The sequence below is a fragment of the Cervus canadensis genome, chromosome 7, assembly GCF_019320065.1.
Source record: "Cervus canadensis isolate Bull #8, Minnesota chromosome 7, ASM1932006v1, whole genome shotgun sequence".
NCBI lineage: Eukaryota > Metazoa > Chordata > Mammalia > Artiodactyla > Cervidae > Cervus > Cervus canadensis.
This window is the reverse complement of record NC_057392.1, coordinates 70,600,645-70,618,269: the sequence shown is the minus strand read 5'-3', so window position 1 is coordinate 70,618,269 and position 17,625 is coordinate 70,600,645. Positions and strand designations below refer to the sequence as shown.

At 38.6% G+C, this 17,625-nt stretch overlaps 1 protein-coding gene and 1 non-coding gene across 6 annotated transcripts in view; one reads left to right on the top strand and one right to left on the bottom strand.

Annotated features, from left to right (window-relative positions):
• The window catches only part of PLD1 (phospholipase D1), a 221,864-nt gene that overhangs the window by 74,282 nt on the left and 129,957 nt on the right, over window positions 1-17,625 (bottom strand). For 3 of the 5 annotated variants that reach the window (XM_043473733.1, XM_043473736.1, XM_043473732.1), the window contains 7 exons: window positions 15,721-15,831; window positions 13,442-13,642; window positions 12,225-12,438; window positions 11,516-11,629; window positions 5,910-6,038; window positions 5,031-5,149; window positions 3,189-3,302 (listed from right to left, as the gene is read on the bottom strand). In XM_043473733.1, coding sequence (XP_043329668.1) covers window positions 3,189-3,302; window positions 5,031-5,149; window positions 5,910-6,038; window positions 11,516-11,629; window positions 12,225-12,438; window positions 13,442-13,642; window positions 15,721-15,831 — 1,002 coding nt within the window. The remainder of the gene's footprint in view (window positions 1-3,188; window positions 3,303-5,030; window positions 5,150-5,909; window positions 6,039-11,515; window positions 11,630-12,224; window positions 12,439-13,441; window positions 13,643-15,720; window positions 15,832-17,625) is intronic. The other 2 variants (XM_043473734.1, XM_043473735.1) reach the window with 1 other exon arrangement.
• Window positions 7,584-7,690, top strand: LOC122445710. The gene has a single exon (XR_006270654.1). It is a non-coding gene; the product is annotated as a U6 spliceosomal RNA (small nuclear RNA).

Below are 17,625 nucleotides of genomic sequence, written 5' to 3'. Positions count from 1 at the left end.
TCAAAGTGTGTTTGTTTGGAAAAGTTGAAATAGACATGTCACAAAATGAGAGACCCTACATCAGTTAAGCTTGGGAAATGCACATAGTATATTTAGTCTTAGTGATTCCATGATATACACACCAGCATCACAAAGGCACTGAGAAGTCCTGTTTTAAAAATCTGCAAAAACTTATCTGTCCATGGAAACCTTTTTTTGTGGAATAGCTACTAGCATTTTACAGGCAAAACCCAATTTGGGAAACTCTGATCTAGGTTCAGCTCAGTTCAGTCACTCAGTTGTGTCCGACTCTTTGCAACCCTGTGGACTGCAGCACGCCAGACTTCCCTGTCCATCGCCAACTCCTGGAGCTTACTCAAATTCATGTCCATAGAGTCGGTGATGCCATCCAACCATCTCATTCTCTGCCTTCATAAAACATTCATATATCATGTTTCCTCTCAGATGACCAAAAAAAGCCCACAATTCACTAATTCCTCCAGGATCAGGTTGAAATGAACAAGACCAGCACTTCAGGGCACCCCCAATCTGGCCATGTGCTCTCTGAACCTTATTTACTACCTCTTCAAGAGCAAATGGTTTGCTGTAGTGGGGGGTACCCACTCTTATTCTTTAGAGGGGGTACCCAGCTCTGTCCCTCCCATTCACCAACTGCTCACGGCACACTGGTCTGCATTCTCAAGACTTGGATTTGTCCTAAACCACAACTCGCCTTGTTAACTCAGTTTTTTAACGTTAGCACTTTCTCTCTCCCGGCCAACTCTTTTCCAAAAGGAGGCAGAGAACTCCTTTTGTCTGCTTCCTCGGTATCCAGGTGTGCACTGATGATCTGGCTGTGCAAAAAGATGGCGCTTGAAAGGCATAGACTGACTGAGTAAATGAATTAATGAGTCAGTGATTAATGAGTCAGCCTTGGTAAACTCCAGGCTGCCTGGGCACTCAGGGATGAACATATGAGTATATAAGAAGAGGTCACTGATCTAGCTCCATTTCTACCACAACATCCCATGATACAGAGAAGGTGAACCACGGCAGGCACTTGGTAGGATGGACATGCAGATCATCTGTCTGTCTCATCAGGGCAGCAGGATGACAATATGTAAAACAGGGCTTGTACCAAAGGCATCAGAAGACATATGTATATGCAAACACTAGGATATAACATCTTCTGCTAATCATAAAAATACATAATGCCCAGTAATATCTTTTCAACAGCTGCTTAATTAGTATCTGCTAACTTTGGTAAGTTGATCACTGAGCCAATTTTAATGCCATCTCAAATATTAAATTAAACTCTCTTGTTTTCTTAATATCAAGGCTTCTATTTTATCTTATAGGTAACTTTTTTCCCTCTAAGTAGAATAAAATTAAATACATTCATAAAATATTCATTAATTTACATATGAGTGCAAATCTATCTGTGCTTCTAAGTTTAAATTAGCTTTCTCGTTTAGCCTGGGATGACTGACTATTTGCTGTAGATAATTCTCTTAAGTAGTTTATCTCCTTGATTGTTCTATTATTTGATCTATGGTTTGAAATGTCTTTTTATTTCTTATATACACACACCTCTACTTGCGCACAGTACAAAGTAACTAACCCAGACATTTCATTTATTTTGTTTAGGTGTTAGAATCCATGTCCAAATTATAAAAATCCATAATAGTAATGTTAGCAGCAGACTACTGGATCTTTATTTAAACAATAGTTTTAAAAAATTTGGTGTGTGTATTTATTGTGAAATGATTAGCACAAGTTAGTTAACATCCACAACTTCACATATTTACAAAATTTTTTTCTTGCGATAAGAACTTTTAAGCTGTGTTCCATGGAAAGTGAAAAGTGAGAGTGTTAGTCCCTCAGCTGTGTCTCACTCATTGTAACGCCATGGACTGTAGCGCACCAGGCTCCTCTGTCCATGGAATTCTCCAGGCAAGAATATTGGAGTGGGCTGCCATTCCCTTCTCCAGGGGATCTTCTCAACCCAGGAATCGAACCTGGTCCTGCACTGCGGTCTTTCCTGGTGGCTCGGCGGTAAAGAATCTGCCTGCGATGCAGGAGACCCAGGTATGAACTCTGGGTTGGGAAGATCCCTTGGAGAAGGGCATGGCAACCCACTCCAGTGTTCTTGCCTAGAGGATCCCATGGACAGAGAGGCCTGGCAGGCTATCGTCCATGGGGTTGCAAAGTCAGACACAACTGAAGCGATTAAGCAGCAGCAGCAGCAGCTCCTGCATTGCAGGCGGATTCTTTATTGTCTGAGCCACCAGGGAAGCCCTGTACTCCCTTAGCAACTGTCAGACAATACAGTGTTGTTAAGGACAGACACCACGTTGTACAGTACATCCCGAGGACTTTTAATTAAGCGTAAAACTGGAAGTCTGTACTTCTGACCACTGTCACCCACTTCTCAACCCCTCCCACTCCACCCTTTGCCTCTGGCAAACACCAATCTGTTCTGTACTTAAACAATAATTTTGAGGCAGATAGTGATGACTTTGAACAAAAGGCAATGCCAAGGTGGCCAACCCTAGATCTGTCCCTGTGTGATCTCAAGATATTTGAGCTGGAGTTGGTCCAGGGAGCAGATTGGGTAACAATGGACAGGACTAGGATTTCAAGCTCCAGCTCTGCTGATAACCTTCAATGACCCTGAGCAAGTCTCAAAGTTTCACGGGGTCCTAATTTTCTTATTTGTAATTTGAGAACGTTGGACTCTATGTGGTCGAAGTTTGCGCCTCTAATAAGCAAACTTCTCATCCTTTTAAAAGTGCCTCTAAAAGGTATTTGGTTAATTAAAGAACTAAAATTAGGTTGAACTATAGCTTCCAAGATGCTAAGTTTCAACCAAATTCCTGGTACTTCACTAGTATCGGTCCCAGGGTTACGAGGTACCATGTTGCTAGAGTCAATTCAGAAGGACTTAAAAGACAAGCCACTCCTTGACTGGCTTTTTCTAAAGACATGTATTTATTACATTTATATAAGAGTTTTAAAAAGAGGATAAATTGAAAAAAAAAGATAAATTGAATACATTTAAAATTGAAAATATAATACGAAATTTTAAAAGGTCTATTCAGATTTGTTCTGGAGTTGTCTGCTTTAAAAAGCTTGAAGCCAATAGGCATTTAGTCCATATGAATAACTGTACCCAGTAGCATTTCATGAAAAACAAAAACCAAACTTACCTGTACATTAGCATGGACAGACCCAGGCACTTGGTATTTCAACTCGTGGGCTGTTGTTTGAGATTTTGGAAGCAGAAAAGGATAAGAAAGGGACCGATATTTTGGTTTCATAATCTAAAATAAAGAGAAACAAGGTAAAAAAGATTCAAATGAAAAAATAATTCTGGTCTTCCCTACTTTGTGATTCTAAAAGATATACAGGTTCATTTGAAAAAGAAAAATAAATATTAACAGTGGGTGTTTCTAGCTGAAGAGACGACAGATTATTTATTTATGTTTTCTGTTTCCCAGAGGCAGAAAACCCCTTTGTTCCTTCTTTTACCTTTTGGAGTGAGCATTGAAAGTGAAAGTCAAAGTCCGACTCATTGCGACCCCATGGATTATACAGTCCATGGAATTCTCCAGGCCAGAATACTGGAGTGGGTAGCTGTTCCCTTCTCCAGGGGATCTTCCCAACCCAAGGATAGAACCCAGGTCCCCCACATTACAGGCAGATTCTTTACCAGCTGAGCCAATAGGCAAGCCCAAGAATACTGGCCTGGGTAGTCTATCCCTTCTCCAGGGGATCTTCCTGATCCAGGAATCAAACCAGTGTCTCCTGCATTGCAGGCAGATTCTTTACCAATTGAGCTATTGCTTCGTATTTTTAAAGAAAAGTTAAATATAACCTAGAGCTGTAGAAGTATACAATTGCAAAATGGGATTATTTTATAAACTGATTTTTTACTATGCTATTGATATCTCGTAACAGCAATAAATACTATAGGCTATTTTTAAAACAACTTCACAGTAAAATGTCATGGAACAATCATAATTTGTTTAATAAAGTTCTATTAATGAAGATTTCAGTTATTTCTCATTTTATATGAATTATTAGATATAATGTCAAAATAAATTACTTACTGAATAACTTCTTTAGCTTAAATACCTGAAATTGATTTTCTGAGTCAAAGGTTACATACTTTTAAAACTTTTTTGCAATTATACCAGTTTATCCTCCCAGGAGTAGGGTATAAGAGCATCAAAGATCCTGAATCCAATTGTTGGTTTCTGCAGTGTATTTAACTTTGCCAGTCCAATAGGTTAAAAATAATATCCCTTTATTTATTCCTGCATTCACCTCTAAATTCTTGTTAAAAATATTTCCACTATTTCTAAGAGCTCCCACTAACTATTTATAATGTAAATTAAGTGGAAAATAAGGTGACACTCTAAGTTAACAAAACTAAATTTTTTCCCAAATTATCTCCAAACTATAGGGAAGAAATGCCTCATCACCATTTAAAATAAATAAAAGGGAATCTTAATAATAACAAGACAATAGGCACTTAACTTATGAGTATTAGGTCAGATTCTTATAAGCAATGAAGGCATCTTGTGAAAGAAGACAAAATCTGGAGGAAAGAGAAGTAGCTCCATCTTCTCACATTGCTCACTTTGCTCAGAACTGCCTCTCAGAAGCCTGTGCCAACACGGATCCCGGGCAGTGCCAGGATTCAAGGGCTTGAAAGCTGCAGCTCTCACATGAACAAGGGTCCCATCCCCGCTACGGCAGCTCAGCAGCCCTCCACGTGACTATCAACCCAGGCAAGATGCTTGAACTGGGAGTCCCAGGTTAATGGTTAAACCAGAGTCTGTGACATTAGCACCATCCCTCTGCCCTCTGAATTATTTGTGGAGGAAAAGTTCAGGAACTTTTTTTTTCTCTCTTTTGCCCAGAGTCCCAGGTGCTCTGAGAACCGGCCACTCAACAGTGGGTAAATGGCACAGCTGTGGCCCCGCCAGCCCCTCCACGCCTCCTCCTCCCGGCCTGTCTGAATGATGCTAAAACCACCCACGTACCTTCGTGAAGTTCCAGCGCTGGATGAAGTGACGGGCCACGTCGCGAGCTGCCTTCCCGTGGACTGCAGAGGCTATGTCATGCCATGGCATCCGGGGGGTGGAGTGCCTGTCAATGAAATCTGCCCAGGTGCACCAGGCAAGGAGCCACACTAACTTCTGTGCCCACAAAGCACAAGCCATCTGACCCCAGCTCTGACCCCAACTATGACACATAAAAAAATTAAAAAAAAAACAAACATGGTGATGTCCACCATATGTATATTTCTTGACTTGGATAGAATAATACCTTCATAGCCAAGGGAAGCATAGGTCTCACATTGAGGAACATAATCCCTATGCACTCTCCCAATATGAAGTTTCCATTCCACTATTAGATAATCACTGAGCAAGGCAGATGTGAGTTGGTACAAATTATCTGACGATGTAAACGTGATATTACATTTTTCTCTTCTACTCTGTTGAAATAATGTCAAGCTACATGTGGGCTGCCATTTCTAGTTCCTGTTCAGTGTGCAAGCACTTAGATAATCTGAAATGTGTTATTTTAATGTTGGAAGATGAAGATGATAAGCAGAAAAAAGGAGATCATCAAAGGAAGGGAAACATCTCCTGGAGAATTACAGATTATGATGCCTAAAATATGCCTATATGCAACCTGGTGATTTCAAACAAGTAGGCTATATTTCATTTTCTTTTCTTACTATACTCACAAGGAAAAACCCTTAAGTATATGACTAAATCATGGTCTCCAATGTTTCACCAAATGTTCAAAACAAAATAAAACAAAACAAGATATTAGATCATGCACATGCATGCTTGTTGAAATACTAACAAGGAAAAGACAAAATATGCGCAGCCACCCACTACCATGGTACTCACCAGCAAAAGGTTTATCGAGTTGAACCCAGTCTTTGAAGACGAAATTGCAGTAGTCTTTTCCATGCCAGAATCTGGTTTCCCCATGTAGCTCTCCCACACGTGTCTGTACACTTTGGAGGGAAGCTGTGTCTGTAAATGCAACAAGACTCACTCAAAGGCTGTGATTCAGGCGGGCCCCAGAGAGGGAGACTCACCTCTCATTTATTAACACCTAAACACTTCCTAACTTTTCTTCTTAAGCCTCATAACAAGGGCGGCATGGGTTCGTTCCATCTGAGGCTGTGGGCTGGCTGTGGGCTGAGTAGTTGGGGCGGTAACCAGGTTCATCATTTGACAATGAAATTTAATATTTTTATTCTCATCATCTACCAGATCACTGGCAGAATGGATCACAGGGTTAACTTGCTGGGAGACAGCAGTAAAGCCAGGTCTGCTGGAGGAACATGAGATGCCGAGGCCATAACGAAGTCATGTTCTTCTTTTTGCTCAACCAATATGGTGCACAATCTAATGTGTAATTCTTGTCTCTTGCATTTCAAAATGCAAGAACCTCAAATTTGCAGACAGTGGTGTTCTAGCCCTGGAATTGACTAGTTAAGTGACACTGAGCTTCACCCTTTTGGGTCAGAAATCCTTTATGTACAAAAGGAAGAATTTGGCTCAGCTATCATCTAAGATCTTTTGGGCTCTAACATTCTATATTTCTATAACTATAAATGACATCCATAAAATATCATAACAATAGAAGAAGCTTACAATCACATGGGTGCAAAAGCAACATCTACTGCAGTATTTCACAAAGAGCTGTGTCAGGACCATTTTACTTAAGGGTAAATATGTTGACTTAAATAGTTTGTACATTTATGGGATATGCTGATCACAAAGACAGCTAAGCAGGGAAACTAGCAGAACTACAAATCACAAAATGCAGCGCTTGGCACAAAAGAGACACTTAACCATCAGACACTGGATGCAAAACGTTTGTTGAAAGAATAAATGGTACCACATACAGAAGCCAGAGTGAATACCGGACTGGTCCCCCTACCATCATGCTGCCCCAGATGTGTCCTTCCAAAAATGCAGATTCCTTATTTAAAAGCCTTCTAGGATGACCTGCCTACAGGGGGTCAAATCCTCAGGGTTTAATGTGCAGAGATAGCTCTTCTTAAACTGCTACCAATCTCTCTTTCTCATCCTCATTTTCCCCACACAACCCAGGCCCCAGACACACCACTGTTCTCACTGATTGTGACAGACCTTGTCTGTCATGCAGCCAGCACATGATTCCTTCAGCCTGGAATGTTCTTCCCACCCTCTTGGTCTGACCTCCTCCTCATCCTTCAAGAGCCACATTAGCTGTCACCTGTTCTAGAGCCACTCCCCGTATCCCAGCAGGGAGAGGCTGTGGAACCACTCATAGTTGCGCACCCCAGGGCCCCTGACTCTGTGACCCATCTGTCCCTCATCGTCCACCACTCACTCATCTATAAACTCAGGGGTGGGGAGTGCATCCCCTTGGTGCCTGGTATAGCTCCTGGCATTCAGTAGGCAATCAATAAATAAAATGCAGAGTGAAAAATTTTAAACAATCACTATGCACTCTGCTAGTATTCTATCTCAAACTGAATAATTAACCTCCAAAGTTATTGACATTTTCTGTAAAAGAAAAATGCCGTGCTCGCTTCGGCAGCACATATACTAAAATTGGAACGATACAGAGAAGATTAGCATGGCCCCTGCGCAAGGATGACACGCAAATTCGTGAAGCGTTCCATATTTTTGAAACAGGTCACCAGCCCAGGTGGGATGCATGAGACAAGTGCTCGAACCTGGTGCACTGGGAAGACCCAGAGGAATCGGGTGGAGAGGGAGGTGGGAGGGGGGATCGGGATGGGGAATACGTGTAAATCTATTGCTGATTCATGTCAATGTATGACAAAACCCACTGAAAAAATAAATAAATAAATTAAAAAAAAAAAAAGAAAAATGCCTCGAACTACTAACAATGAACAAAACTATATAATATTAAAAATTAGAATTCTATTCATTTCTCCTAGTGATTTATTTTCCTTTTCTCTGAAACTGAAAGGCCAAAGTACTGGTAGATCTATTTGCTCACCTATAGGCTCTTTATAGTAAGCATGGCACTTTATTAAAAAAAAAAAGAAAAACTATAAAAAGGGAATAAAGAGAAGACAAATAGCAGGTCAATTCCAAAGTAAAATTAAAAAATATAGATAAAATTTGTTTTCATCAGTTGAGAGACTTTGGGCTAAATTTTTACATATATACACATATACTTGTTTAAAAATTAACTTTCATCTAATAATCTGTTTTGATAAGAAAAACAAAGCAAATTCTTAGTTTCAGAAAATGATCTTGAATTGAATTCAGATTGCTGCTAATTGAATTCAGTCTGCTCATAATTCAAATTTGCTTTTGGTCATGGCCTAAACCAGTGCAAATTAATCAGGGTCCTCCTCAGAACCAATGAAACATTAAGGCTAAGCAGAACCAAATCTTGCCAGTAGGATATTTCCCCCTGCTGAATCACTAAGTTAGAAAAATATTTAATCCCAACACTTGTCTACTATTTAATAGATAATAAGCTCTTTGAGAGCAAAAATAAGTGTTATACAATGTACCACTGCATCCTGAGAATGGAGCTGAGAAATGACTTGACTTGCCATTCATTCTCCCTTATGATTAAATATCTGAGTTTGAAACACTTGCCTCAACTAAATGACAAGAATTATCTTCCCCATTAGCCATCTATTAAATCATGCTTAACAGGAAATCATCAGCAAACAATTACTCATACAAAAAGAATAAAATTCAACCCTTTTAAAATGACTGTATCAAGCAAACAATGTGTTTGAAATTCTCCCTCTTGCAACATAATTTTGAGAGGGAAAAAAATTTTGAGGATGGCGGACTGATTTTGGATTAAAATATATACTATAGACATCTATCATAGTTACTAATCACATTTAAGATGAGCTGATTTTACTCCACTTTTTTCTACTTAAAAACATGCAATGATGTGTGCACACTACGGATTTCCACACATCACCAGTAAGGTTCACTCGGAGCCCCATTCAGAGCGGCCTTTTGCATTCAAATGATACATTGCAGAGAAGCTAACCCAGGTCATACTTTCAGGAAAGGAAGTTATTAACTCAAGCAAGCATTCAGTTTCAAACTTATGATGAAGAGTCACTCTATGCTTAATTTGGGTTTCTAGTCCCAGAATTAAGACAATAAAGTTTAATTCATTACATGATTTAAATTGTAGAGCTGTGATCTTTAAACTTCCTTCTCCATTAATAGTAGAACCTTAGTTTTTTTCCCCCAAAACAAATTCACATGGCAGTCCGATATATAAAACGATGCAAGTGGGATTTTTCTGGTTGAAGCAGGTAGCAATAAAGGTAGGAGGGGCCCAGGTCTCCAGTAGTATCCTCAAAGCTTCCCGAGAAACACCAGGATTTAAGGAACAGACTTGGTAAAGCACTGCTCCAGAAGAACTCAACTATTCTTTGGCTTTGCTTTTTAAGTAAGTGAACTTTTTTTCATATTAAAAAGCTAAATCGGTAACTTAACATAGTTAATGGAAAGAATGCTCTTGGTCCCCCACATCCCATGTCCACGATCTGCCACCCCTGTCTGCTCTGAAGAATAAGCTTGTAAAAAATGTTCATCAGATCTTGTCTGGCCTTTGCTCAAGACCAGCTGATGACTTCCTTTTTCTACTCTATCATTCTGCCTGATAATTCATACCACTTGACACGCTGTGTTTGATGGTCTATTTCTATATACAATTCCATCCTCACTTTCCAACTAGATAACTGAATTTCATTTGTGTTGTTCATCCCATCCCTAGTACCCAGAACAATGACTGACATATTACAGGAGTTCAGTAAGTGAGTTCAGTTAATGAACAAATGAGTCATACACATTTAGTTTTGTATTCCCACTTACAATTTTTAATGATTGTGCAATTCCATCAAGGGTATGGATTGCTCATTAGGTTCTAGAACCATCCTCCATCCTCTCTTGGATATTTAGGGTGTTTACTTTTTTCCCCTCTTTCTCTCTTTTTTTTGAAAAAAAAAACAAAAAAAACAAAAAAAACCACTGCACTGGATATGTATCCAGTTTATTAAAGAGAGGATTTCCATCAACACCTAAAAACAACCATATTGCTGTCCCCAGTTCATGACTGTGGGAATCACCCCCTCAGTCTGCTATCAGCCTGAATTACTTAATATATTCTGCACCCAGCTTCCATCTTCTTTTCTACTTGCCTTCAATCCTGTTGTCAGCAATACTAACATTCAGTCCCCTCACTGCTCCATCTTAACTTCAGTCCTAACACAGCAAAGCCACATGCTGGAATTACAAAGCAATATCTGGACCTATTTGTAACCCTTATCTGTAAAGTCTGCCCCTGCATTCATCCCTGACCTGGCTCTCTGGACTTCTCAGTGCCCTGTCTCAGGGCTATGCCGCTCTATGGAGCACAGGAGTCACTGTGAGCTCTCCCTGAATCCACATAAGCATCGAGGACTAGCTATATGCTAAACCAATAAAATGTCTCCCCATATATGCTCTTCTCCATATTTTAATGGTATCAGTGTTGTTGAGATTTATGACATGCAAATGGATTTAACAGTTACATTGGTGCTTTAGTCCAATATAAATAGTCAATCACTTTAACAACTGCAGGGTCCCCAGACTAAAGAATGCTGGAACCACTGCCCAAGGTCCAGCTTAGAGTTCAGGGTCATTAGCTCCTAACAGCCACAAGTGACTCACTTCCAGCCATGCTTGCTGGGCTCCATCTCAGTCATCTCCTAAACAGTACACAGAACTGTGGCCTTCAGAATTTAGCCAAAAGGTCCTGCTTCGGTCATCTGCATTTCTGCTAAATCACAAATCTGACTCATGATTTCTAGGTGGCTGAGAAAATGGAACTTCACTGGGCACGTCACTTATCATCTCTAAACCTTCATTTGTAACAAGAAGATAACACTATTATAACCAAGCACCACAAGTGTTCCCAGCAGTGAGGGGCAGAGTCAGCACATGATAAAAGCTATCTTACATTTTACTGTGGTTGCTATTTACTATGATGATTGTGTGCATGCATGCTAAGTCGTTTCGGTGGTGTCCAATTCTTTGTGACCCGATGGACTGTAGCCTGCCAGACCTCTCTGTCCATGGAATTCTCCAGGCAAGAATACTGGAGTGGGTTGCCATACTCTCCTCCAGGGGATCTTCCCAACCCAGGGATCAAACCCGCATCTCTTATGTCTTCTGCATTGGCAAACGGGTTCTTTACCACTGGAGACACCTGGGATGCCCATCATTTGTCCCTATATCTGATCTGTTGCTAAATCTCTCTTCATTCCCACCACATTTTAGGCCCTGATTAATTTATTCGAGTACCTCGTTCTTACAAAGGCTTATCAGATCATCATTTCTAATAATACGTGCAGGGTAAAAACTGTGAGGACAGAGAGGCAATCCAGAAACAAAGTCACTCTGCTCATGCAACAAAAGCTGAAGCCTATGGAAATTCTGGCACTTCACACATCACTTACCAACGTTAGGTCTAGTAAGCCCCTGCTCAGACTCACTGGAAGAGCGAAAGAATTTCAAGTGGGGCTTTAAACCATGGATTAGATTCTGACGACTCCTACAGTGATTACAATAACCTGGAGAAAGTTGAGAGTTCTTTTTTTACAAAGATATATATATATATAAATATATACACACACACATGAAGTTTTCTAAACCGGAAAGCAGGTTCAATCATTTTTAAAAGTAGGCAAGGCTATCAAATCAGTCACAAATTCTGTGCCACAGAAACTGTAGTGTTTTAAAGACAAATCTGAAAAGAATAGTAAATGAACACGATGTAGACAATCTGATGTTTGAGGACAAAAGCTTGATGTATTTCTGGACAGGAAGAGACGTGCAATCTCTGCTATGACAAGTTTATAAAGTACACCTAATACTTTTCCTCCATAATTTGGCATTAGTTTAGAAACGCTTAGTCATTCTGTGACCATTAGAAGCATGAATTGTGCGTGTTATGAGTACTGATGTGAATAAAACAATAAATCTCCTCTACAATGAGTTAAACAGAGCCCCAAAATGGTATGAGACTGAATAGGATGATATAACGACTTTGAAGCATTGCTTGCTTGACTCCACTATAGGCATCATGGTTCTGCAAACAGGTGTCCCGTGTCTGGCTCTGGAGGAATAGAGTCGTGGAGATAAACTCCAGGGCAGACGATGACTTACTGGAGGCGCTGTCGATGCTGCTGATGCTGTCTGTGTCATGCAGATGGTGTCTGTGCAGCTGCCTGTAGAGACTGAATTTGGAGAACTTGCTGGGCTTTCCTATTCCTTTCAGTTTTGAAGTTGCATCATCCGGAGGGTTCAGGATGGGCAGATCTTTGTCAGATTCGTTTTTATCTTTGAGGCATAAGGATTCCATAGACTCTGTTGTTTCAGCCTGAGAAAATTATTAAAAGAAATGAGAAATGAAAAGAAACTGCATAATATATGTTGCAATGTGGCCTTTTAATTTCAGTTTAAAGTTTACACGTTGCCGGCTCCCTAAAAGACACACGATAATGTGTGTGAGGTCACCGGCAGGGCAGTGGGGGGATTCTTATGAGCTGTTTAAAGACGTTCAAACGGACACCAGGAAGTCCATTACAGTTCCTCTTTCACTGCATCAAATTCTTGCAATTTTATGCCAATTAACTTTTCAGTTTCAGATATAATTACATGAGTTATACTCACTGTTGAGCTACTGAACTTCCTCTGATGAACATTAAGTAAGCGATGATTTTTCTGTCAATTATTTCCCCCATTACCTTTCCACTAAATCTCTATTTTCCCAGAAAAGTCACCAACATATACAGCAGAAAAATAAGATGGAGGCCATCAAATTTTTAATAAGTGTATTGATATTTTGGCAACCATCTGAGTTGAAATAATAAGTACATGAATATAGGCGTACAGAGATTTTGGCAGTTCTTGATTTGAAAGGTACGTTGAGGAGTTATTAACCTCCTGCTTTCAAACAGAATTCTCTAAATGTCTCCAGACCGACTTATCCTGTTTTCATATGTCTGTAAGAAGGAAAATTTCAAAAACCTTGGCAGCAACTTGTAATAACGCTGCTTACTTAAAGTCCAATTGTGCTGCACATTTTTATGAACTTCTTTTTCCCCAAATAGAAATTAAATCTTTAATTTAAATGGAAACCCAAGGAACTGACCATGAGATAGCAAATGCCTTATCGAATCTATTTCATTTTCTTACAAGAGAAGAAACTGAGGCGAACAGACCCCTTAGGTGGTATTTGAAACAAGGTCTATGTTGGACTCAACTGTCCAGGAATATGCCTCCTTTCATTCAACCCATCAGCCAACCAGTCATGCTTTTAATACACACTTATACAAACTGTGTCCCTTTTACGCAGTTCCATAAAGATGAAATCTACTAACTGTGAGGGAACCCAGAGACGGTCCCCCGATGACGCGCTTCACGCTGCCCACATCCGTGAGTCTGTGTTCGTTGTCATCCCACCTCCCATAAGCCAGGTCAATCCCACCCACAAAGGCCACCGACTGGTCGATGACGACGAGTTTCTCATGATGAGCCCACAGGTATACGCTGGACGACACGTGATCCGGGTGCCTCATCACCTTGAGAGGAAAAAAACCCACACATGTAGTATGCTTTGTAAAATGCCTTTCATATTCATACTATAATAAAATAGGTCTGTTTACACCCTCGGAGAGCATTTCCTACAACTCAAATACTAAAATGTGCTATCTATATCTATACATCAAAAAGAATCCCCAAACTTCTAATTTTATTCTCAGTTTTTACCAGAGGAAGATCCCTGGTTACTTTTCAAGACTCCCCTGCCCACTTTTCAAGACTCCCCTGCCCATTCTGGACCCCCACATTTGTGGGGAGCTACCATTCAGCTTGAAATTTGGCCACATATTTCAATAAAAGTCAACTCAGTGGGATAGCAGATTCCCTTTCCCCCACCAAAGGATTACATTGTATGTGGTATTACTTAAAAAACACTAAAACTTTTGAACCAGCATCTATCTCTGACAAAACTTTTACTAAGTGTATTGATATTTTAGTAGTCATTGAGTTGAAGTAGTAAGTATATGATATAGGGATATAGATGTTTTGGCAGCTCTTGATTTTAAAGGTACTTTGAGAAGTTATTAACTTCTTGCTTTCAAGTAGAATTCTGTTTAAATCATCCCAGACTGACCTATTTTTGTATGTCTTTAAGTAGAAACGTACCAAAAACTTTGAAGACAGTTTTACTGTTTAACAACATTATTTATTGTGGTGAAATACACATAACATAAAATTTATGGTTTTAACCTTTTTTATGTGTACAGTGCAATGGTATTAAGCATATTCATATTGTACAACCATCTCCAGAACTTTTCATCTTGCAAAACTGAAACTCTCCACTCATTAAACAATAAAGCCCCCAAAACCTGGCAACTACCATCTACTTTTTGTCTCTGTGAATTTGACTACTGTAGGTACCTCATGTAAAAGGAATCTATCTTTCTATGACTGGCTTATTTCACTTAGAACAATGTCTTCAAGGTTCATCCACATGATTTAAGATATGTCAGAATTTCCTTACTTTTTAAGACTGAATAATATTCCATGACATGTATATGCCAACCCATTAGTGAGAGTGTGATATTCAAGTGTCCAGCTATTACAGAACTGCTTTATTTCATCCTTTGATTTTGCCCATGTTTGCATAATATATTTTGACAGTCATTATTAGGTATGAAAATGCTTAAAATTGTTATATTTTCTTGCTGCACTGAAAGTTTTATTAATATATAATATCCTTATTTGTCTACTGTAAACCTTTTTGATTTACAGTCTATTTTGACCCATATTAGTATAGTCACTTCTGCCTTTTTTTGGTTATTATTTACTTAGACTATCTTCTTTTAATCAAGAAAAATATACAATCATTATATACTTTAAACCTACTAGAGATTTATTAACTCATTGTCTTGAAATATCTCAATAACTGGGCAATATTTACTGATAGAATTCAGGTCCTTGGTAAAATATCAAATGGCTTTTTCAAATTGTTTATCATGTTTATTCACCTTAGTAGTACTTTCTACTAAGTGCTTTTAAGGAAAGCACTTTAAATCCTAAAGGAGCTTTTTTTGTGTTTATCAGTATTCAAGGGATGTCCCAGGGAGCTCACATCTTAGAGGTTTCAGGATAACCTTAATGAAGAGTATGGAAACTTGATGGGGCTCTTGAATATTAAAACAACTCTAGGAATAATGTTCTTGGCTAAATGATCAGGGTAAAAGAAGCAAAATAAGACTCTGATGATCCCATCAAAATCAGAAATATAAGAAAGTATGTGTGCTCAGTCATGTCTGACTCTTTGCAGCCCCATGGACTATAGCCCACCAGGCTCCTCTGTCCATGGAATTTTCCAGGCAAGAATACTGGAGTGAGTTGACATTTCCTACTCCAGGAGATCTTCCTGACCCAGGGATTGAACCCATGTCTCTTGCATCTCCTGCATTGGCAGGTGGATTCTTTACCACTAGCACCACCTGGGAAGCCCATAAAGTTCATAGTACTATTTACTCAAAATATACATGAGGGAATTCCAAAGATTGCCACTGCTCAAAACATATCTGAAAACTGTAGAATAATAAAGAAGAAACATTTTTCAGCAAGATGACCCAAATACCTTTATGTTGGGGTGTAGACGCATCAGAGTCCTCTTGCTGTATTCACTATTGATTCCAAGGGCGAGTTCCACCTCTTTGTAGAGCATAATGAAGATCCTTACCCCCTGTTGCTGTCACAAGAAAAAAACACAGAGAAAAATAAGAATTTCTGGAAGTATGCTATGATTTTCTTTTTCTTCTTCCTTTCTGGGCATTGTATTTTCTAAAAATTTTTCCTATAAACAAGTATAATAAAATATTTAATGAAAACTGCAACAGAAGGAGCTGAAATGTATGTGTAAATTAAGACACAAATATAAAAAATAAAAAGCTACCTCCTTTCCATTCTATGCATACTGAGTCAATATTTGACTAATTACAACCAGAATGTTGAAACTGCAACTTTAAATACTAAAAATGTCTGATAGTCTTACACCTTTGAACATCTCCAAACACTTGACATTAGAGGAAAGTTTTGATCTGATTTATTGTTACAGAATTGGGTCTTCTTTTTGTTTTTACCATACCACAATGAGTTGAAATAACAGTGTTTTTTAAAACTTTGATGATAAAATATGCTAAACAAGCCTTAAATGTTTCTGGGGGTATTTTCATAGATTTTTTTCTTTATTAAAAATTATTTCAGTGGAAAAACATTTCTCAGTCTTTAGAAAGGAATGTGTTGGTTCATACTCTTCACCCATAGTTAAATCATTAAGGCCTATTTCACCACTGAAATGACTTCTTCAGAAGTCAGCTTCTCTAACAATCAAAAACCCCTGAGTTTTAGCAGCAGCCCACAAATCAACATTGATCTGTCCCTAGACCTTGGACCTAAAGGAAAATAGACAAAGCCATTGTGAAGGTCATACTGAATCAAAAGTGACTCGTAAACTTTAATATGCTATGCAAATAATATTTATTATTAATATTAACCATCAAAAAGAATGTCCAACAGCTGGTAGTATAGAAAGTACCATTATTTTTCTCTCTTAGTTCTAGGTAGTGACAAGGTCTTAGCTTATGGTTAATTTTGCCTGACACTGGAATGTTCTCCCCTCTCCCTGTCCTCTTACATGGTTCCTCCATTAACATACAGCTCCTCCAGGAAGCTCTATATTATTATCCTCATTTCTTATATCATTTTTTTACTTTTCAGGTTTGCATCCTCAGTATTGCTGTGTAGTCTGCAACACTGAATTTGCATTTTCTATACCTAGCAGCTCTGAAACCATTCTGAAACATATATACATATAGGATACTGTAGCTACACATAGACATTTAATATGCTACAGATTTAAAGGCAAGAAGTTTTCCATAATCTTTTCTAGAGTATTACAGATGCAGGTGTATCTAATTAACTATAGTGATGAATAATAATTTTGTTATAGTTTAAATATAATCCATGGTATTTAGGCATTTTTCATAATGGACATTTGAATCACAAATTTAAGAAGACTTACTGGATTGAACACATCAAATTATAACAACTGGACATTTTTGCAATGTTACAAAAATGTAAAAAAAACATAGGAGTTAACATTTTTAGTTTGCAAGATATAAAACCTTAAAGTAAACCAAATATGTTTACAATTCCCTAGTGTTGCTCTGACAATACTAAGGAGCATATTTTAGCCCCTAAATCCTTTAGAATAACACATCGCTTCAAAATACTAACTTAGTCTTACTTGGTGTTAATAATATCTGAAAAGTGTCATATTTCTGAAGGGATACACCTGATTTACATTCTGAACTGCATTAAGGAAATCTGAGTACCAGCAGAAAATCATTCTTGCTCTGAAAAAAACAGGATTAAAAATTCATATGTTATTTTATTTCTCTGGTTAACAACTGACTTTTGGAACTTGCTTATCATTTATTACATTATGCAACTATTATTGTAATCAAGTATGAAAGTACAGACT